Source organism: Zootoca vivipara, chromosome 1 (genome assembly GCF_963506605.1).
Source record: "Zootoca vivipara chromosome 1, rZooViv1.1, whole genome shotgun sequence".
In the NCBI taxonomy this organism is placed as follows: domain Eukaryota; kingdom Metazoa; phylum Chordata; class Lepidosauria; order Squamata; family Lacertidae; genus Zootoca; species Zootoca vivipara.
In genome coordinates, this window is record NC_083276.1 from 87,165,684 (window position 1) to 87,189,652 (window position 23,969).

At 44.6% G+C, this 23,969-nt stretch overlaps 1 protein-coding gene across 2 annotated transcripts in view; it reads left to right on the forward strand.

Annotated features, from left to right (window-relative positions):
- Nucleotides 1-692: 692 nt before the first annotated feature.
- Nucleotides 693-23,969, forward strand: part of IGFBP2 (insulin like growth factor binding protein 2) — a 57,126-nt gene continuing 33,849 nt past the window's right edge. For both annotated transcript variants that reach the window (XM_035128175.2, XM_060278475.1), the window contains exon 1: nucleotides 693-1,143. In XM_035128175.2, coding sequence (XP_034984066.1) covers nucleotides 714-1,143 — 430 coding nt within the window. In that variant the 5' untranslated portion in view covers nucleotides 693-713. The remainder of the gene's footprint in view (nucleotides 1,144-23,969) is intronic.

Here is a 23,969-nt window from a genome sequence, read left to right on the forward strand (position 1 = left end):
CCCCCTCCCCATGATTTTCATTGAGTACCTAATGTGAATTTGCTTTTCAGGGATTTACAGGGTTATCTCTTTATTATAGCACAGCAACCCTGTGAGGTCGGCCCTGAGAGCCTGTCCCTCGTTGTCAAGGCCATCACACCCAAACTCAAAGCGGCCCTCTCTTCCCGAGCTCTTTGGAGAGGAAAGCCAAGATACAAATTGCTGCCGGAAGAAAGCTGCACCTGTTGAATTGCTGCCTGTCATGCAACCGTTAACCGCAAAGGAAGCCCTGCCATACACCTCAAATATTTTAGGGGCGAGCAAAGGGATCTCATCCCCTGGGAGTTGGGCGTGCTTATATGATTTTTTTACTCCGAAGGAAGACTGTGTGGTCTCCGTCGAGGCAGGCAGGGCAGAACGCGTCACCTTCTCTCTCTCTCTCTCTGTCTCTCTCTCTGTGTGGGGGGGGGGGGGAGAGAGAGAATGAGAATGTGTGAAAGAGACAGACAGACAGACAGACAGACAGACAGACAGACAGACAGACAGACAGACAGACAGCGCGAGAGAGGGGTGGAGCAGAGCGGAGCCCAGCTCCCTCCCCGAGCGATCCTGCCTTTAGGACCCAGCGGCGGCGGCGCGCCCGCCCCTCTCTCGCCTCGCAGCACCTGCCCGGCCGGCGGGCGCTCTCTGGCAGGCTGGCTGGCTCGCTCACTCCGCGAAGCGCTGCCTCCACGATGGTGCAGTTGCTGTTGCAGCCGCGCGCCGGGCGCTGCTCCTTGTGGCTGGGCTTGGGGCTGGCGCTGTGGGCGTCTCTGCCGGCGGCTCGCGTGGCGCTGCCCGAGGTGCTGTTCATGTGCTCGCCGTGCACAGCCGAGCGCCTGGCCGCTTGCGCGCCGTCGTCGCCGCCCGTCTCGTCCGGATCCGAGGGGGACGCGTGCCCGGAGCTGGTGCGGGAGCCCGGCTGCGGCTGCTGCCGGGTGTGCGCCCGCCTCGAGGGGGAGCCGTGCGGGGTCTACACGCCGCGCTGCGCCTCGGGGCTCCGCTGCTACCCGCGTCCCGGCGCCGAGCTGCCCCTGCAGGCGCTAGTGCAGGGCCAGGGCACCTGCGCCCGACGGAGCGACGCCGCCGAGTACGGCGCCGCCAGCGCCGAGCACCGAGCGGCCGGTGAGTGGACGGGGCGCCGGTTCCGCGCGGGAGGCTTTGGGGGGAACTAGGGCGTCAAATGAACCCCCGCCCTCTGAGCATGTGCAGTGTGCTCCCCCCTCTCCAATTATATGTATATATGTATCTATTTTATTGCTGCTATGTCCCACCTTTTCCTCCCAAGAGCTCAGGGCGGCGCGCGCGGCTCTCCCCCTCCCCATTTAGTCCCCCCAACAACCCTGTGAGGTAGGTTAGGCAGAAGGGCGAGGACTGGCCCCAGATCACTCTTCATTTGAGCTGAGTGGGGAGTCAAGCCATGTTCCTAGCCTGACACTCTAACCACTACACTACCCTGGCTCTAACCACTAGGCTTGAAAAGACGCTGGGCTTACTTCGAAGGAGAGGTGTCCCAGGTATTCTTATGAATCGACCTAATAACAATGTATTTAAGTGAGTTGCTTTAGTCATCTCTGAGGATCCCGTGTGGGAAATTGGCTGGCGAGGGTAAACTACCCGGTAGCTGTTGGGGCAGCAAGCAGCAGAAGAATCTGGTGTGAAAGGATATCAGGAGTCAAGAGTTGAACTAGTGAGCAGATGCATTATTGTGCAAGGATGGGGAGGGAGGGAGGCATGGGTAGCAATGGGTGAACACAAACATTGGGGAATTTGATGTGGGGTGAGTGGGAGGGGAAGGTCTTATGCATAAGGATCTTGAGGTGGGAGTCGGGACACAGGTAGTTTGGGTAAATTTGACAGGTGTGGGGTTGGATCTGAGGAATAGACTTCCTATTGTATGCAAAATTAAAAGACCAATGTATTATGCAAAAATGAAGATATGGCAATAGAGTTCTGAACTATTAGTAACTTCATAACTCTGTGTTTTTGTATCTGTTTAAGGTGTACATTGTTGCTTAGGTGTTTCCTACACCACTTAGAAACATTTTAAACACATAGACACTAAATAATCCACTCTACCCTATCAAGACTGTAAATGAGATGCCTTCTGTTTAACTACTTTCCTGTGTGAAAAGTTGCGTGCAATAAGCAAGTGTGCTCACAAAAGGCTTCGTCAAACTTCCCAACATAGCACGCTGGCTTTTTAAAGGCAGGATAGCGGGGAGAGAGCAGCAGCAGCAACATTCAAAAATATGGTCCATCACAATTCTGCCTGTTGGCTCTGTGGCACAAAGATTCTCACGAGCTACTTTACAGTCTTACATCGCAGCTCTGGCTGCTGTGATTGCACAGATATTACTCTGCTGTGTCTTGCGGAGTAATATGTGAAGTGTGAATGAAAATTATATATCTTTTACCATGCAGTGGACCTGTGTTTAAGAGCTGTCCACCTGTGGCACCCTGACTCATGTCCTTGGGAATGTTTAAGAACATGATTTGCCATTTAGATGTTTGTGGTGTACCTGTCGCAGACAGGGCTGCCGTATGAAGCAGCCGGAGGCAACACTGGGTGAGTTTAACTTTCTTTGGTCATCTGCTCTTAACTTCCCTTGTCTAAGCAGCTAAAGCTATAGGGCAGGAATGGGAAACCATTCCACCAACTACAGCCAGCATGACCAATGGTTAGGGATGATGGGAGTTGCAATCCTTCCTCAACTGGAGGGACAAAGGCTCCCCAATTCTGCTATAGAATGAAATCCAATGTTAGCCACACTCAGAGTAGACCCACTGAAATCAGTGGAATAACTCAAGTCCACGGGTTTCAATGGGTCTACTTTTGAGTATGACTGAGTTGGATATCACCCATTGTGTCCGGTTATCAATTGATTGCAGTTAGTTGCAATGACATTTTAACTCATGCTGACCAAGGTAGAGAATGAAGGGTTGCATGTGTGGGTCTGTATCTCTCATATTATGGTTTGATGTGGGAAGAAACTGTCTTAAAAACCAGTGTGTAAAATATAGGTATAAACACACAGCTTCTGGCGGACACATGCCATCTTTACCTACAATAAGTACCGTACTTTGTTGTAATTTTTTCCCATTATGAGTTGTTGACTGTATAATTATCTCAGACATTTCTGAATATATGTATTTGGACTCACTTAACTTTTCACACACACACAGCACACTCACAAGCCTGTCTGTTGGAAAAGTAAACTTTAAATTCAGCAGGACTCACTGAGGGCAAATTATCATAGCTGAGTTCTAGGGGATCTGACTTGTGTTTAGAAGTTCTCAGGTTGAATCCCTGGTGTCTCAAAGAAGAGCTTCCTGAAACCCAGGAGAGCCTCTGCAAGCCAGAGTAGACCATATTGAACTAGATCAGGGGTCCCCAAACTAAGGCCCAGGGGCCGGATGCGGCCCAATCGCCTTCTAAATCTGGTCCGCGAACGGTCCGGGAATCAGCATGTTTTTACATGAGTAGAATGTGCCCTTTTATTTAAAATGCATCTCGGGGTTATTTGTGGGGCATAGGAATTCGTTCATATTTTTTTTCAAAATATAGTCCGGTCCCCTACAAGGTCTGCGGGACAGTGGACCGGCCCCTGCTGAAAAAGTTTGCTGACCCCTGAACTAGATGGATGAACCAATGGTCTTACTCGGGAACACAGGAAACTCCCTTATGCTATGTATTTAGGATTGCAGCATGAAACAAAATGAAACTTTTCTACCTGAGCCCTGCGCTGCATAGTGTTCAGAAAACCACGAGCCTTACAGAATAAAAGGAATGTGGAGTCAGAAAAGCGGGGGATTGGATGAATGTGGATTTTGGATTGAACTACTTTTCAGCTATAATAAATGATTCACCTTAACACTTCGTTTCATTGGTGTTGCTCAAATTAACTTCATAAATCCTTTTGTAGCAGTTTCCCTGATAACACTTTCAAAAAAGCACACTGACAGCTTTCTCCATGCACCTCAGTATTGTCCCAAGAGATGGCAAATGGAACTGCAGAACATAACCATAATAGTGTAATGATAAAAGTGAGGAACTCTGATATTTAAAACCAGAGAGGTCTAGGAAAGCAGCAAAACAAGCTCAAACCATTGAACCACAGAAAGCAGGACTCCCATCAGATATAGGCTAAGTTGTAGTGAGTTTTTGGAAATGGGTTTACTCTTCATTTAATTAAGTTAACTTTTCAACCGGAAAAAACTTCACATAATGTTGTTTGTTCAGTATTGCATTCCAATACAATAAAAAATGAGTGTGTGATGGGAGGTTTTCCTTGATAAACAGAGATGGCTAACTGGGGCAATTGGTATTTGCTGAATTCAAGTGTGGAGGGGGGTAGCTTAAGATCATTCTCAGGAGCGCATGTGAAATTATTCTGAAACATACTTTGGCATGTTCTCATCTGTCAAAAGCTGATTTTAAAATTTTTATTTCTGTTTTACATGCAAATCTCATGGACTGCACTTATTTGCACAGGGCAGGTTGGGGTAGAAAAATCCTTCTCTTGACTGGGGATTGGCATGCAAAACTTGTATGCAATTCCTAAATTAAGGGGTTGGCAACTTTTATTTTGTCCCTGATGAGAGTCAGGAAGGTTGCCCAAGTGAAACAAGGAATAAGACTGAGAATTCTCCTGCTGTGGGCTTTGGTATTGTTTAATCTTCCACTGAGGTCTGGGCTGCCAATCCAGAAAAGGCTGTAGGCAGAAAGAAATACAAATAATCCACAGCAAGAAACGGATGCTGTTGCTGATTGCAAAAAAGGCTGTGGGTATTCTGGGGAATGTTGGAATGAAAATATCAAGTCTGTGCAAATCAAACTGACGGGCCAAATAGAGCTGTACCCTTTTGGGGTCCAGTTTTATAAAGTCTTAAACCTTCACTTCTCCCCATGAAGTTACTCAGTGCCAATTAGATTGACTGAGGTAGTGTCTCGATGCTATTTTGAGTGGATTTCCTTCCTCACTTCTGCTCACAAGCAACCGCATTCCATCCATTGCAGGCATGGGTAGATGTAACCAAGAGTCGCTGCCAACTGTTTTCAGTATAGCCTTCCAAATTCTATGTGCAAAGAGTCCATAGGTTTCATTCTAAGCTCCTGAATGATAAATATCCATTTGGCAATTGACCCTAGACCTCAAAGGACTGTCTGTAACTTACTGACATAAACACAACTTGCTGAATGAGGACCCGGCAATCTTTTATTTGAAGTTTCAGAGGCTAAAGGTTGCTGACTGCTTATTATGTTAACTCATCAACATGGGAGAATACTCATTTCTGAAAATAGACTAAAATATGTTGTGAAAACCAGGATACATGCACCTGGTTCCTGGAAAGAGGAACCAGGAACTGAGGAGGCTGTGTAGCCTGGGAAGAGCTGCAAGGGTCTTTACTGGGGAGGCAATAGGGCAGAGGGGGGCTACATATTGTCACTCATATCTTGGATAAGCATGTGATTATCGTCAGTTAGCCTTGAAGATTCATGTGTGCAGTGGGGGCTTAGATCATTTTCATTACCTTTATGCAATGACTATTTTTGGTATCGTCAACCAATAATGCTAAGTTTGGCTACAATAGTCTCTATAGCAATAGCAAAGGTGAATGCTACCTGGGAGTTAGCCCCAGTGAACTTGAAAAACCCCAGGTCACCTTTGTGGCTGTGGTAGGGACTAACTTTGAAATCCACAGCCAACTCCGCTCATACTTTCAACAGACTTGTGAAAAATGAATATGTTGCTTATTTATGTATTCACAATGTTTCTGTACCACCCAATAATGAGTGTTCTCTGGGTGATTCACAAAAGTTAAAGCCATGACATACAGAAATGGAACATACGGTAGACATAGAACTGAGGAACAGCAGATAGTCAATGGGCAGTGTCTAAACCCTTGCCAAAGGAAGAATGAGTAGGGATAGGATGAGAAAAGAAGTTCAGCTCTGTGGGTGGGGAGAAACCCAGCCAGGTGGTCAGTCTGTCCATCCTAGAGGTCCCTACTCCCTAGTCTGTCCCTGGGAAGTGTCATGGTCTAATCTGGGGTGCCTTTTGGGTGGGTTCGAAACCCCTTGATCAAAAGCTGCCTTGTTTCCGTGTCAGTGCCCTGGCTCAGGACTCTTAACTAGAACAGCCTGAAGCTGGTGTAGTTAATTTTCCTCTCAGTGGACAATTTTTTTTTGTTTTAAACTGCCTGCAAGGGGGAGGGAATAAAAAGTGCCCCCCACTTCTTCCTTGGCCGGCAGAGCTTGGGAAGTGATTTATGTTTTGCAGCTTAAATCTCCATCTCACTTAGGATTGCTCTGCATGGCAACTGGGTGAGAACTAAAGTTAATGCAGTTTACACAAGCCAGTTCCCACAAAAGATCATCAGCGAACATAACATTGAAAATGAGGAATTTGCACATCAGCAGGGGAGCACTTAAGGAATCCTGAACTCTTCAGTTATTAGCCATTGATATTGGATGCTACAGAACTGGGATCCATAAACCTATTTAACATAATTTCTCAAGGTTTGAATAAAAGGATTGTATGTGGCAATTTTGTTGTAAACCCCTCCCCCCCAATCCCCAACCCCACACTTCCTTCCATTTGTTGCGGAAGTATTCTTGTTAGGTTTCCCCCCTTTCCTGTTCTCTCACCTTGTTAACTTGATTGATCATCCTCTGTTCCTCCCTCAAGCACCTTCTTAGTGTGCTTTTACACATCAGATGTAATAAACTTGCTGCAGATGTTCCAGAGGCAATAAATCAGCTTGTCCCCAAGAGATCATAGGACCATCACCTCCTAATGCACAGTATTTCTGTGGAGTGGATTGGGTGTTGCAGCTTTTTGTTTGTAGGGTGTTTTTAGGTTGCCATTCTGCCCCTGCTTTAAATGTTTCCCAAGTTATGGAGCACTGCTAACCGGTCAAGATCCTGGCAGTACAGTATTTTATTGCTATTGGAGCTGTCACTGAAATTGTCACTATCACAGCCTCTTTTGCACTTTTCCAGGAGTAGCACCGGTGTAACAGAATTTTGGAACGGTGGGAAGACCTCGAACCATTTCTGATCATTCCACAGAGACTATCCTTAGAAAGACAATTCAGATGCTCCTTGATTTTGCAAAGGCAGGAAGAATTACAATGCTGGTTATTTAAAACTACTAGCACAGCTAATAAATATCAAGCAAGCAACTAACTGAATAAATATAGGCTTTTGACTCATGTGGCTGTCTTTCTGTGTGGGTGCTATATAACTGTGGACTTCAGGAAAATATTTTGCAAGGCTTTAAACTTTTCTCTTGCCTTTTAGCAGATGTTCTGCTCTCTCCTTGTTTCAAACATGCCTTGCTTCCTCTTCTTCTAGATTGGAGGTGGGTGTTAACTGAACCTGGTATTGCTAAAGGGGGCTGTTGGAGCTTCTGGACTGTGGAAAGCAGTTTGATGGGGCTTGAGTAAGGACTAACAATTTGGGGTGTGTTTGTGAGGAGTGTGAGATACAGAATGCATTTAAAATTAAAATAAAATTCTGCAATAATAAAACCTGCCAATCTGTGCTAGCACAGAGTCTGGAACAGCTATATCAGTTTTGCTTGCCAGACCTATAACATGACTTAAGACAGGGATGGGGAATCTGTCGTTGGACTCCTATAATTCCTGCTCATAGACCATTCATGTTGGGGTTGATAGTACTGTAGTCTGAAGGCCAGCAATATTGTGAGGACCACAGGTTAGCCACCCCTGCTGTAAGTGATGGTCCAAAGTTACCCAGTGTTTCCATGACTATGCTAGAATTCGTATCCACGTGTGTTAGCACCATAAATCCATTTAGTCCAGTACTCTTATCTCCAGCAGTTGCTGAGCTTGGGAAGCTTACAAGTACAGGGCAATATTGCATTGTATGTGGATTTAAGTAAGATAAAGTAAATAAGAGGAAATAGAAATGCAAAGAAGATAGGAAATGTAATTAGAAAGCTATCTAGGGGAAAGGGAGGAAGGAGTGGACTCAAGAGAGTCAGAATATATGTGAGGATAAGAAATGTTGATGATCTTTGTATTGAAATGGAAAACTAATAAATATTATTTGGGGGGGGGATACAAGTACAGGGCAATAAAAAACAGCCACTTCCTGATAGTTTGTCCCCAGCATCTGGTCACTAGAGATACATCTGATTATGGATGTTGCATTTATCTGTCATGGATACTGCACCTATCTCATCCTTCCATGAGTTTGTCTAATCCCAAGCAATATTATAGCACAAGATGCTTAGGATCTGTGGCATCTTATTGATTAGTTATTGCTGTCCTAAGCAATAAGGGCTCTGCACTTTTGAAATGATCTGATTTGAGCAATTTGAGACCTTAAAAATTATTAAAGATTTTCTTGGTTTACAAAAATACATGCATTTTCTCTTTTTTCAGGTTGTATTTTCTACAGATCAGTTATATTTCTGTTGAGACATTAGTGTTGTACACAGTATAAGGTTGGGGAAGGAGAGAGGGGGGTGGGATGGTAAAACTTACCGGTATATTCTTTTACCTAGTGTATGTGTGGAGTTTAGCTCTCCCTTGGTATGAAGAGGAGTTAAGAAGACTTGTGACCTTGCATGGAATTTAGCCTTTGGCCCGATGCAACATTAGTTCAGTACAGACGGTTTTACAAGTTCTGCTAATGGAGACTTCAGTAATTGCAGTGCCCTGATCCATGGGGTTCATGTTACACGAGCATGTTTGGGCTAGGATGAGGAACAGGATCATCCTTCTCTTTAAAACGAGAATGACTTTTCCAGCATGAGAGAAAATCTGAAAAGCAAAGTTCCTTTTTAAAAAATAGAATTTGAAATTGATGCCGAAATGTGATACTAGAAAAACATAGATAGAATAGATGTTGCTTCATTTTCTAATACCCTGCTCACATGGCATAGCTGCCAAGTCTCCCACTGAAAAATGCAGGATCAGCAGCGGCGCGGCACCGGAAGTCTCTTCTACGCATGTCTGGACATGCGTAGAAGCAACTTCCGGTGCCGCTCTGCCCGATTTCCGGTGCCCAGGCATGGGCAGAGCGGCACCCGAAATGGAGCCTCCCTGGCAGGTAGGAAATCTGGGGGATTTCTGGGATTTTTTTCTATTTGGGATAACAGCGGGAAACGGATTAAAATCTGGGGGTTTCCTGCGAAAAACGGAAGGCTTGGCAGCTATGTCATGTGGTGGCACTTCACAGAGACCAGTACTGTACTTTGATACCTAGCAGTACAGTTGCAAAAGGTATGTATGTTTTTGTTGGACCTAAACAGAGAGAGATGTTTTGTGCCTGTTGTGGGATTCTGCATCCTTTCTTGAAAATACTTATTTACCTTTCTATTCTCATTCATAGGAATACAGAGTTATGCATCTTTGGTTTCCCCATCTAGTGCAGTTTTATAATCCACAAGAAACAGGATTCTTTGTTTCCAGAAGCTCTCGCTTGAACCAGATCAATGCTGATGTGTGTGCTTGCTTGGTTTTGGAAGTTTCCGTTCATACAAAATCTCTACATTGCAGAAATCTTGTGATTTTTTAAATAAACATTTCTTAGAATCTAACAATATGTCTAAACCACCCATCCTAGCTAGAGACAGGTTTTCATTGTTAATGACTTTGCCTTTATATGAATGACTCATTCAGTTGGCTATTGAACAACAATTATATATTCTTGCACATATGTAAAGGTGTTACAAAGGCCCCTTTCTGTAGGGTAGCACTAATGTCCTCCCGGGTATGCCGTCCTGAATTTCCATCAACTTTGCGGGAGCCAGATCATAGTCCTGATCACTAAAAGTGCCATCCATTGATACTTCAGATAAAAGAGCGATTCCTCCAGTATTTACCCAATGACATGACATACTCACCCAGTTTTAATTATATCCTTGAGTCTGCAGCAGTCTCTCACAATTGCATACAAGTTTGTTCCTATGCTGATGCATTTCTAAACTCATTGGCAGTTCAGTTAAGCTTCCTTTATAGAATTGTTCCTATAAGCAGAAACATTTTAATATTGGGAAAGTTGAGGCAAATTTCTCTCTCTCTCTCTCTTTCAAAAAACACACCAAAAAAACCAACTCTTACACTGAACTGAGCTCTGGCATTTGTGACTGAATCTTGGTGGTCCTTTTTGAGAATTCAGACAATATGCAGTGATACCTCAGTTTAAGAACAGTCCAGTTTAAGAACAATTTGGTTTACAAACTCCGCAAAACCAGAAATAGTGTCTTGGTTTGAGAACTTGAATCCGAACTGTGGAAGGGCACAGGAGGTGGGAGGCCTCATTAGGGAAAGCGCGCCTCAGTTTAAGAACGGTTTTGGTTTAAGAATGGACTTCCAGAACGGGTTAAGTTTGTAAACCGAGGTACCGTTTTACCTGCATATATAACTTGTGACAATAGCTCTGCACACACCTTTTGCCTTATGGCTCACAAATTATGGCATTAAGACTGTTTTCCATCTTACACTGTTGCTGCTTGAGATAAATTACTGGTTCTACCAACACCACAGAGCAAGATTTGAATTTACTCTATGTGCAACTCAAAATATACTGATTCCCAAGCAATGTGAGCTTGTAGAGCTTAGATAGATCAACGGATCGATGGATCGACAGACAGACAGACAGACAGACAAGCAGATAGTTGTGCTTCATTTCTGGCACAGGAAGCCCACATGGGGGGGGGGCAGCATGACCATTTTTATCCCAGCCACATCCACCTGCCTTGCACCTGTTGACTGATGCAGAATAAATAATGTTGTGGTTGTTAGGGAATATAATCAGTGCCAAATGCCACCCCCACTTTCCGTAGGAATCTTCCTTTGCATGTGCTGCTTGATTCAAGCTGCAAAGGAAGAAAGTGCACTCCTGATTTCTCTTCTGAAGTTATGTCACTCGCCACCCCGGCCAAAAGAGCTCAGGATCCTGCCTGCTAGCCAGATCCTGTTTCCCCGCCTCTGATCTATCTTGGTGCAATCTAACTCAGAGCTCAAGCAAGTGAAGAAGGAAAGTGACTTTGCATTTATGGAACACGTGGCAAGCCTCCCACATGCCCCCTCCTCCTCAAAGGATGTGCTCACACCTTACTCCGTATAGCTGGCTTTCCGCAGTTCCCCTCCATCTGGTGCTTTTCTATTCAGAGTCTGGCACAGGGCCACTGAAAAACAAAAAAGGCAACCCATAGCAACAGAAAAGGAATGTATAAAAAGACTGCTTTAACAACACCCCCAAATTGTTCTTGTAAAATCAGGCAATCTAGACTACTGCAACCTCTTCCCACCTTTGGTTTCCTTTAAGGCATGTTCCCACATGCCACAGGAAATGGCAGATCCCTCTAGCACATGCCTCATCAAAGTGGTTTCAGAATAATGTCAGACCATTGAGATTGCAAGCAGAGTCCTACTGGGTCACGCCAAAGGCACATGTAACCCTGCATCCGCTATGGTTTTCCCAGTAGTGCTGTATGGAAGTGAGAGCTGGACCATAAAGAAGGCTGATCGCCGAAGAATTGATGCTTTTGAATTATGGTGCTGGAGGAGACTCTTGAGAGTCCCATGGACTGCAAGAAGACCAAACCTATCCATTTTGAAGGAAATCAGCCCTGAGTGCTCACTGGAAGGACAGATCGTGAAGCTGAGGCTCCAATACTTTGGCCACCTCATGAGAAGAGAAGACTCCCTGGAAAAGACCCTGATGTTGGGAAAGATGGAGGGCACTAGGAGAAGGGGACAACAGAGGACAATATGGTTGGACAGTGTTCTCGAAGCTACCAACATGAGTCTGACCAAACTGCAGGAGGCAGTGGAAGACAGGAGTGCCTGGTGTGCTCTGGTCCATGGGGGTCACGAAGACTAAACGACAGCTTCCAATTGAGTGCAGGAAGCTCTTGCAGCCTATCGGAAGCCACACCTTTGTTTTTGAACAGTTCCGGGAGTCAAAGAAACTCCCAGAACGGATTAAATTCGACAACCAAGGTACCACTGTAATGTCAACACTTTTTCCTGGTAGGAATCTTGATGCAACATGACAAGAGTGTGATTTGGTTGGGACCCCATGCAATACCAGAGTGTGAGCCGGCCCAATATTATTTATTTATTTTGTATACTGCCTTATACTCATGGGTCTATACCCGCAATAGGATTTTCTTATCCTTTAGCACGTAGTGAAGGACTGGCATAAAGAAAGGAAATGCCTTCGACTTTAATTCTGATATTAAAGAGTGGTGTCAACTATAGAACACTTTGGGTGGACCTTTTTAGACTTGCCTGACCTTGTTGAGACTAGATCTTGGTGTCAAGATCAACAGAAATCCAGCTTAATTTCTCTAGCCGTTCTTGTTGTTAGTCACGTACATGAGCTGACCTTGTGCATGTCTCTGTACTTAACAAATCACATGAAGGTGAATTTGTGGCTGAATTCTCCATGTAGTAGGCATGCCTGTGTTGAAAAGACACACCCACTACTATAAGAACTCCTTTATAACTATGGAGCTGCTTTCTACTGAGGGTGGCTGAAGGAGGAGGAGGAGGAGGAGGAGGAGGAGGAGGAGGAGGAGGAGGAGGAGGAGGAGGAGGAGGAGGGGAGAGAATCGAAGCACGATGCCTATTCACAGAGGCCAAGCCACAATTTAGCAATTGCATCTGAATCAGACCAAAGCTGCACAGTCCGGAGACCGCAGTGTGTCATCATATAGAGATAGTAAATGGCAAGGGTCTCTTAGAGAAAAGTATTTCTAGTGATCATAATTTGGGACAGCGGGTAGAATTATCACAGATTATGGCAAGACATCATCTGGAATGTTATCCCACTCCATATAACAGGATCCAATTTCCACCCAGCAGATTTTGGCCAACCTGAGGAGCTAGTAGTTGTTCATTCTTCATTGGTCAACTTCATGTAGTGTGGCTCTCACTCATCCACTAGCACAGAGGGAGGCAGAAGCAGCTTTACTACTTACAGAACAATGGAATGAAGCACCACACATTTTCTCTACTGTCTGTAGAACTACAGACTTGTGGACTTATTTCTTTTTCGCCCCCTACGAAAGAGAGTGAAGTACCAGTGGGCCAGTTAATTCCCTCAATGGGTGATACATGGCATGTCTGGATTCCCAGTCAAACTCTGCTATCCAAAGAGTATGGCGATTCTGCCTTTGGCAAATACACAGTGTGGTATTTGTTTGTTGGTGTGTGTGTATCATAAGAGAGGCAACCCAATCCCACTTGTGTGCTTACTTGCTAGTAAGCCAGTGGGACTTGCGCCTAAGAAACAGTGTTTAGGATTACAGGTCCAGTGAAAATAATTTCTTTTAACAGAACAGCAATATTTTAAACTAAATTCTGCTGGGTTTAGGGAACAGAGAGAAGTACTGAAGATTTCCCTGATTTGCCTGGATTTCCCTGACTTGTGCTTGTTTCTATTAGGTATTTTGCATTCTCATTTTGTATTTTTATATTGTGAATAGCCCTGTGATCTTCAGATGAAAGATAGGATACAAATTTAATCAACCAACCAATCAATCAGTTAATTATAATGATGAGGATGAGGATAACAACAACCAAGTGATGCGCAACCCATTAAATTTATCGGGAAATTGTCTTTGCCTCAGACCACAGAACTCATTTTAACCACTGTAATCTTTGTTTGGCTGTTTCTTTAATTAAAAAGCAAAATAAGTCTTTTCTCACTTGCTTTCCCTCAGCCCTCCCTTTCCAGACAACATAAAATTACAAGCCCTTTACAATTTACCACTCCTGTTGCATCCTGGGGGATCTCTCTCCAGATGTTCCTGACCGCGGTTGCAGGCATGCTAAAAAAAGAAAAGACGCTGCCCTCCCATAAACCTTTAATTGATCCTTTTATTCTCCCAACACATGTTGGAACAAGACTTTGAAAGAGTTTAGTCAGTACTGCATGACTGCCCATCCTGCGGGAAGATACAATCGGTGAAGCTCTTAGCTTATATGTGCTTAATTTATAGCAAAGGTGAGAGCGGCTTCACCTACCCTTCGGGCAACATCTTGCCTTGATGTAGAAGAGCAAGCTGAGTGTCTTCCTTGTGACTCTGCAGCTTAGAGCCATGATTCAGTGTAAAGTTATGTCTCTAATAAAAGAGAGGGCTGTTTTGTTTTGTTTTATCTTGGAGGTGCAATTACTTTAGAGGCTGATGGGGGTGAAAAACAGCCCATGGGTAATAGCGTCTATATGTTACTGTGGATTACTTCTGCACCTAGGAGGGAATTATGCCAGGTTCAGTCCAGGTAGGTCTTGGACGGTCCCAGGCCTGAAATGCTGGAGATCTGCTGTCAGTCTGTGTAGACAATACTGCATTTGATTGGCTAATGGTCTGCCTCTGTATAAGATGGAATTCTGTGTTCTTTGAACATTTCCTGACAGCTTGGGCAATTTCCCTGCACGGGGCATTGAGCCGAGGGGACTAATAATAATAATACCTATATTTATATGGGTACCTACTCAAAGTGAGGGGGGACACAATAAATTGTGCCCTTCCTCATGGTTCTGCCCCTGCTGCCAGGAACCACATTAAGTGGCTTATCTGATCTAACTTTCATAATTTTATGGCCCATTATGGGTTTCCAAATTGTTTCAGTTGTTGAAACTTTTGAATTACCGGCTCCAACGTGTGTGTGTGTTTTTAAACTGGGAGATTTCTCCCCCCCCCCTCCAGAGTAACAGCTTGTCTTTGAGCAGCAAAAATGTTCCAGCTGACTTCGAAAACAGTGCAGAGGTAAAGAGAGAGAAAGAGGGTAAATGTTTAACTTTTTTCAATAACAAAACAGGGTAGGATGTTAACTTAAACTACAGCCCTTCTCTCCTATAATGAACTGCTTTTCCCTATGGAAAAGCGGCAAGGCTCTTGAGAAACATAAGCTTCTGATGCAGACATCCTCCACAAAATACCATCAAGTGGGCTTATTGCAAAGGTAAATGGCCTTCATCTATGCCTAAGGAAGAAGGCTTTCATATATGTTGGCTGTAATTATTACATGCTAAAAGAGCCTTCTTGTGTTTTCACTCAGTATCAGCCACCCTGCAATGGCTATGAAAACACTGGATGGCACCAATGCCAGTGGAGTTAATAGACACGACGAAGTTCCACCCACTAATTTCAGCAGGTCTACTCTGAGTAGGATTGAGGAAATTTCAAGGATTGCCCCAACTTCCCTTCATGTTTCTGCAGTGTGCTCAAGCTTGTGGACGAAGTGCTTGCGAAGCTGCCACTGGATCCCAGTCTAGGATGTGATCTGTATTGGGGACCCTGACACTTTTCTACTAAAAACAGGGGGAGAGAAACTCTGTAAAAGTACAATTTGCTCCAAACAGCATCTTCAGGGGCATATAGATACCAGGGAAAAGGCGATATTTCAGCAGGAAACGGCCCTTGGGGCCCTGATCCAGATCCAGAACATGTTCCAGATCAGAGCTCTGCAGCTGCTTTTTCCTCAAACGAAGAGGCCAAGTTTAAGCATCCCGTTTCCAAATATGCCGACAACATAAAGTATATGAAAAGAGCACAAGTAAGAGTCCTACTAGATTACAGGCATGTCCAACAGGTAGATCGTGATGTACCGGTAGATCACTGCACGTCTGCGGTAGATCACTGGTAGATCATTGGCTCCCCCCAAAGAAGCTGAACAACTGTGGCTCCCCTAAAAAAAAGCTCAACATTTTACCTCCTCCCTGAAAAAACTCAACAACTTTGACCCAAACCCCCCAAAAGGGGGTAGATCACTGCCAGTTTTTAACTCTGTGAGTAGACCTGTACTAGAACAAATCAAAGGCTTATCTATCTCAGACTCCTATGACCCACAGTGGCCAGCCAGATGCCTATGGAAAGCCCACAAGCAGGACGTGAGGAGGGCAATTGCCTCACCTGTTGCTGTTTTGCAGCAACTGGCGTTCAGAGACACAATGTCTCTGATTCTGGAGGTAGCATCTAGCTGTCATAACCAGTAGCTGCTGATAGCGTTATCCTTCATGAGTTTATCTAATTCCCTGTTCTGTGGCGGCAAATTCCATAGCTTTAACTATGCACTGTGTGAAGAAATCCTTCCTTTCATCTGTCCTGAATCTGCCACTATGGATGTTTATTGGATAGCCCTGCATTCTAGAATTCGGAAAGGGGGGCTTATCTCTATCTGCTTTCCCCTCATGCATCGCTTTATAAACCTCTGTCATGTTTCCCATTACAGTACTCACCGTTTTCTCTAGAATCTGACCTATGGGCTCACTAAAATAATAAATGCACAAAAATCTGAAATCTTCCTGCATTTTTAAGCATCAACGTCTGGCGGGGGCTCTCAGCATAAACAGCACTTTCAATTGTGAGTTGTTCTGGGTTGTGGAGTAGGCTGCAAGTGTACAACCAATTCTAATTGGTAGAACATCACCTGAACTGGACATGTCTATACTCATTGGTTAAATGTGCTCCTTGGCTAAAGCATAAAGTGCATATAGTCATACCTTGGTTCCCGAACATAATCCGTTCTGGAAGTCCGCTTGACTTCTGAAATGTTCGAAAACCAAGGCGTGGCTTCTGATTGGCTGCAGCAGCTTCCTGCACTCAAGTGGAAGTTGTGTTGGATGTTCAGCTTCCAGAAAACATTTGAAAACTGGAACACTTACTTCCGGGAGTTTTCGCCACTCGGGAGCCAAAATGTACAAGTACCAAGGCATTCGAGAACCAAGGTACGACTGTATTTGGAATGTCAAAAGGTGGTTGCATGGTGGAGAAGGTGTAAGGGAGTCATGTACCTAAGGTTGGTTTGCACTCCTCCCTTCCTCTTCTGTGCTCCAGTTAGCTTCCTGATTAGTGCAAACTATAGTCTTCTTCTTTGGCAATCACTCGTAGTCGAGTAAGATTCCATGAACACTATCTGAACCAGCAAGCTGTGATTCAACCTTGCACTCCAGTCTAGAACATGTTTCTCTTTCTGGTTTGGAGGAAAGTACAAACCATTGTTTGTCATTTTCTTTGTTGTTGTTGTTTAGTCGTCTTAGTCGTGTTCGACTCTCAGTGACCCCATGAACGAGAGCATGCCTTGGAAACTCTCACTTTCTTCTCAAAGCTTCTCCTTTTTTTGTCCATGGAGTTTTCTTGGCAGTGGATTGCCAGTTCCTTCTCCAGGTGGATCACATTTAGTCTAAACTCTCGGCTATTGCCTGTCCGTCTTGGGTGGCCCTGCACGGCCTAGCTCATAGCTTCTTGGAGTTATTCAAACCCCTTCGCCACGACAAGGCAGTGATCCATGAAGGGGTTGTCAGTTTCTTATGTAAGAGCAAATTTTGGTTTGTACTAAGCATGAAGATTGGAGCGCAGGATGGGAGAGGATGCAATACCCAATCACTTATGTGTTACCCATCCATGGTTGGCATTACAAGTGAACTGGCTTGTACTCACTATTCATATGTAATATTAGTTTAAACACCTTTGTCTCTACATCTTGGCTCTTATGCCAGACATATTATATGCAGCCCACCTTTTGGGCTGGAAACATCTTGTACCCCCAGAATGCTGAAGGCAGCTGGAAAGAAGGGCCATTGTATGCACACCTGTCCTACCTCTAGGTATTTTCTCCACTGGTTCAAAATTGATTGATCACAGGTCAAAAGAAGTGTGACACATACAAGCACAGCATGGGAAATAACACTTTTGGCTTTAAAACTACCATCTGTTTCCAACCTCTATAGAAACCATTGTATCCAAACTTCAGTTTTTTGGAAGGTCATGTTCCATGAATTTCTTGAGCCAGTATAAGCCTAGGTATACAGTAGCATTGTTGTTTTATCCTGTCTTATTACTTGAGTGTTTAAAATACATATGCTTCCATTTTCTTATACTGCAGATAAATTGTTGTGCCCATTCTCAAAGTGTTCTAACAGGGGTGGTGTTCAGAAAGGGTTTTACTTATGTGTTTGAAACAGATGTCTTCCCTTAAGTGAGTTTCCATAAATGGGCTTGGTGAAAAACAAGTGTGGTGATCACATGCTTCCTTGGAAAATATATTCTATAGAGCCACTTAGGGCCGCTTCACCACCTCAAAATCAGTGGATACATTGGTGTTGTACCTTGCAGTGTGCATAAAGCAAGCTTGTTCCTTCTTTTAACTACATGCGCTGATATGTACTGGCATTAAAGAGCTAGCTTGTGATTGTCCTCCATTCTCTTTTGGTTTGTACAATCATTGTAAAAGCACGCTGTGTACTTTTATTTGCAGAACCCTACTGGGTATGCTATGTGTATAAGCAACATACAGTACCTGCTTGTTTTGTAGCATGATGTAAGTCTGAGCTGGCAGCACTGATGGACATCTTTTCACATCCAGAAAGTCAAGTTAGTGTATGTACGTATATGCCCTTAAGGGAGAAAGTCTTATTTTTAATTTCAACGAGCTCAATATGGTGGTGGAGTTCCAAGAAAATCTGATTGGAACACTAGGCTCCTTTTGTTTGTGTTAGTTCAGTCTTGATAGCAAGTATATTCCACAGTCATTTGAATATGGGTAGAAAGTTTGAAAGCAACTCTACATGTATGATTCCTTTCTTATGTATGATCTTAATCTGCTAAGAGTCCTTAAAGGTGCAAATACTGTATGCAGAATAACACAAACCCATTCCATGTTTTCACAACAAAATTAATCAAACTATGGCTTATAAGGTCTGCATGAATGTGTGGATTCTCAGAAAGGAAGTTGCAGCTGCTTTGCTTCTCCCCAGTCTATTGGGCTCCTGTGTCATGCTGAGCTAAGGCAAGATTTCGCTTGGTATGTTGTCTGAACCAGGACTTGTGATTCGACTCTCTCCTCACCATAACCACAAGATGCAGCCAAGGTTTGTTCCTGTCTGTGGCTTGTGGTTAAGCTCCCTCTTCACTAGCTTTAGATGCAACTCATGGTTAGTGCGGAGAGATTTTAAACACAAGTTCCAGATCGGATGACACACCAAGCCAAATCTTGAATTAATGCAGTGCAGTGCAGCAGTAAAAAGCACCAGGGAGGAGCAAAATGGCAGTGAGCTCTTCTCCAGGAGGCCACACATCTGTGCTAAGGCATACTTTGTGTCATGCAAACCAGACCATAGAATAAGCGGGCAAGGGAGACCCTGAGCCATTTTGCTCTGGTCACTTTCCTGTATTATGTAGGACATGTTTGGTTTTTATATCTCAAAGATTCTTAACTTTGGGGAACTTGCGTAGAGTAGTAGAGCAGGGGTCAGCAAACTTTTTCAGCAGGGGGCCGGTCCACTGTCCCTCAGACCTTGTGGGAGGCCGGACTATATTTTTTGGGGGGAAATGAACAAATTCCTATGCCCCACAAATAACCCAGAGATGCATTTGAAATAAAAGCACACATTCTACTCATGTAAAAACGCGCTGATTCCCAGACCGTCCGCGGGTCGGATTTAGAAGGCAATTGGGTTGGATCTGGGCCCCGGGCCTTAGTTTGCCTACCCATGGAATAGAGCATTGAACTGGGCTGATATGGGTTTAAATACCTGATCGCACATGAAGCATGTGCCTAGCCTAGCTCCCACAAAAGTTGTTGCAAAGATAAAAGAGGAAGGGGGTGAACCCTTGTATAGGACCCTGAACTCCTTGGTGGGAAGATATTGAAATGGTTCTAAACTGGTGCAAATTCTATTTCCTTGTTTGTTAGAACTTCTCTGGTTCACTTGGCTTAAACGTCAGTGCAAAGTAGCACCTGCCCTTGCCAGATAAGACTCCAGCCTTTTGTGTTGAGCTTGTTTACAGTCTTGTGTGTGTTGCTTTCCTGCTCAGAATCTTTTGTCTGGCAAAGTGGTGCCCTTTTACTGGTGGCGAGGGATTTAGGGGAGTGGGGGTGATGATGGTTTTCCTTGTGCTTGAAAAAAAGGATAATGAATTTCCCCCTCTTATGCTAAACAAAACCAGGAAACAGTAAAAAGAAAATTGAGGAGGAAACGAGAAGTTTCTCCTACTTCCATGTGGGCACATGACGCCCACCATCTGGAAGAGCCATTCTTGGAGGGGGACCCCATTCGCTGTTCTCCACCCCACCCCACCCCTCCCAAAACGTATCAAAAAAAGAAAATTAGGGCTCCTTCAGACTGGTGGTTTTCTGTGGGTGTATTTTGCAGCCTGCCAGTGATGCAATAATAGCGCATTAGTAGTGGATTTCTACTTGACAGTCCACGCATCATTCCATTTTGCTCTGTGATGCTTCCCCAGTGTTGTTGCATTATTATCATCATCCAGAGGGGCACACCTGCACTACACATAGCTGCCAAGTCTCCCGTATTCCCCGGGAAACCCCCGTTTCCCCAGCTGTTCCAGCTGCTCATTAGGCCGGGGGGGGGGAGTCAGAGGAAGGGCATCCTGCAAAGGCTTCAGCCTCCCCTTTGCTGACTCCTCAGACCCCGAAGGGGCGGCTCGCAAGAGGCGCCCTGCTTTGTCCACCTCAGCATCAGAGACGGGGTGCGGGAGGTATCTTGCGCCATCCCGAGCAGGCTTGTTCGGGTGTTCTGAACCAAAAGCAGAGCAATACAAAATTAAAAAATCCTTCCATTAGCACCTTAGAGACCAACTAAGTTTGTCATAGGTATGAGCTTTCGTGTGCATGCACACTTCTTCAGATACCCAGAGCAGGTAGAATTGAGGAGGAGTTGCATTTCTGAAATCAGGATGTTGCCCCATCACCCCCCCTTTCTGGGTTTGCATTTCAGGCAGAAAGGTAAACAATATTATATATACTGAGGTTGGATAGAACTGGGCATAGGGAAGGCTTTAGATAATTATCCACCCTGGTGGAACAACAGCTTGTCATAAATTGAACATGGCAAACTGCTGCAGCATTCACTCTCGCCGCCCTCCAGCCTGCCCACCGGGCCGGAAACGTGGGGGGGGGGGCACCAGAGGGATTTTTGCACCACGCCGCTGGATACCCTTAAGACGGCCCTGAGTTCTTCTACTGTAATTCAACTGAAGCCAGTAGAATTATCCCACTTAACTTCCTTTTTATACTAAAAGTAGTCATAAAACATAGATAGTCTGTGTCAGGCACCCCCAAACTGCGGCCCTCCAGATGTTTTGGCCTAAAACTCCCATGATCCCTAGCTAACAGGACCAGTGGTCAGGGATGATGGGAATTGTAGTCCAAAACATCTGGAGGGGCGAAGTTTGGGGATGCCTGGTCTGGGTAAAGCAGACGTGGCTTATAGTTCCATGGTGGGCTGTAACATTCTCATTTAATATTTCTTCTATTTTCCATGGGAATAATCTTTATTACTTTATGTAACGGGCTATCTCCTAAGTTGTTTTTTATCAGAACTAGTTTTCTCGGCTTTGTGAGAAAGGAGACAGAGCTAGCTCTGTGAAATCCTTGAGTGTCACTTCTGGGTGCTGCTTCTGTCATTAGTGATATGAGAGGCCAACCTCCATGGGTGCCACCCTTCCAGCACAAGCGCTTGCACAATTTTTAGCTGAACCTTCCTTAGTGGCCAAGCATTTCCCTAATAGCAAAGTATCACAGCACTCTTAGTTATTTTATAGATAAAACAGTGAGTGCAAACAAGGCACTCCTCCTCCACTTACTTTTTTGAATAGGTTTTTTTTAATCTAAGAGTGGCCAGCATGATGCCCTTTTCCCTCAGAAAAAGTTTTGTTAGGTCACTGGGGCTGCCCAGCTGTCGATTTTCCTTCCCCTGCATGTCTATAGGGTTATGTAAAATCCCCAGAGTTCAGATCTCCTGGCTGATGTGTTTTTTATTTGCATAAGACTGTTTTCAGTTCAAGGGCACCATTGCCTTTGGGATTCACAACATTTCCTAGGCTTGTGCAGTTTTCAGAGGACAGCAGACTTGCACAATCTCTGCAGTGGTTGTGTCGGTGACCGAGAACATGCTCATATTATTCTGCCACTGCCCTTGTACCCAGTTAATGTTTGTGCATTCGTTCAGCACTTCCTTGGGAAGTTGTGATGCGCTTTGAAAAAGATTGTGTGTGATTGTGATATCAACATATTCTGACCCCTTAATTTTGTCAGAATTTCAGATTCTAGAGTGTTTGTATATAGTGGAACCTCGGTGTTCGAACACAATCCGTTCTGGAAGACCGTTCAACTTCCAAAATGTTTGACAACCGAGGAGCAATTGCCGATCTGTAAATTCCTTTTAAAATGTGTCTCGGAAGCTGTTCAACTTCCAAGGCACGTTCAAAAATGGAAGCATTCACTTCTGGGTTGTTGGTGTTCGGGTTCCGAATTGTTCAGCTTCTGAAGCTTTCAACAACTGAGGTTCCACTGTATTAAGTTTGGGGATAAATGGCAAAAGTCATGTCCCAAAACTCAGAGCAAATTAGCAATGCTGCAAATGATATGTAATAACCCCTTGGTACTGAACAGCATAAAAAAATTTTTTATATATAAATAGCAACTTTATAAACAAGTAAAGTAAAAAGGAAATCAATTTTATTGTGAAGCTGGGTTGCTCTGAAAGTTCTGTTTTCAAACTAAGATGCACTAAAGCTAATGCATCTTAATTCAAAGCATCAGTTACTTCTGTGACAAAGCATCGTGGATGGAAATTGATCAGAAATTAAATCTTACCGTGGCATATTACCCACCCTACGTTTAAAGCACACAACTTTCCCCCAAAAGAATCCTGGGAATCATAGTTTACCTAGACAGAGAAAGCAACAATTCTCAGCACCCATAAGCCACAGTTCCCAGAATTCTTTGGGGGAAGGCATGTGTGGTGTGTAAACAGTCTTCAACACTGACAATGGGACAGCACAACTGAGGTCAGCAGGCTTGCTTAGAGGACTCTGGGTAAGCTCTGTAGCACACACACCTCCATCCTCATTACTTCCCAGCATGTGCCTGAGGCGGCTGCCTCACTCTGCCTAATGATAGGGCTGGCCCTGGTCTCAGGCTTTGCCTGCACATTACAGTAAATGTCTACTAATCATATCAGGTGGGTTGTTAAATTGGGGGATAATTTTTATTGGAAGGATTCCTTCTCCAGCCAGGATCTCTTCCATTAAATCACCTGACATAGCAATTAGTCTTATGGAGAAAAGTTCCCACTAGCTCTAGGATTGTGCTGTTTTCTTCTTTGTGGCAGTGGCAGGGATTAGCACTGCAATTCTCCTCCTCCTCTCTCCCCACTCCCACCCGCCCCAGGGATATCCCAGAACATTGCTGGCAGGTTTTAAGTGCTCTTTCAGGGAAAGGTAAGAATCCTGCAAAATCCAATGGAGGTGGTTTTATGCCCTCCCCATACACCGTTAAAAAAAGTCCAGGGGGGATTGTCAGGTCCTTTCCTGCTCTGTCACAGTATGACCTCCCCCAGTTTCCATCATTAGATATTCACACAGGAATGTTGGAAATGGGATCTAGATTTCATACTTATAAGTGTGTTTGGGTCAGAACTGGAATATAATACAGTACAGTATGTATAAATATAGGGTTGCCATATTTCAAAAGGGACACAGGGACACATAGGGACACAGGTGGCGCTGCGGGTTAAACCACAGAGCCTAGGGCTTGCTGATCAGAAGGTCGGCGGTTCAAATCCCTGCGACGGGGTGAGCTCCCGTTGTTTGGTCCCAGCTCCTGCCAACCTAGAAGTTCGAAAGCACGTCAAAGTGCAAGTAGATAAATAGGGACCACTACAGCGGGAAGGTAAACGGCGTTTCCGTGTGCTGCTCTGGTTTGCCAGAAGCAGCTTTGTCATGCTGGCCACATGACCTGGAAGCTGTATGCCGGCTCCCTCGGCCAATAATGCGAGATGAGCACGCAACCCCAGAGTCGGTCATGACTCGACCTAATGGTCAGGGGTCCCTTTACCTTTACCCTTTTATATTTCAAAAAGTAAAAACCAGGACACCCCCTTTTTTGATTGACTTGCCTAAGATCCAGGACAAAGCACCGCCTTTTGGAAATCT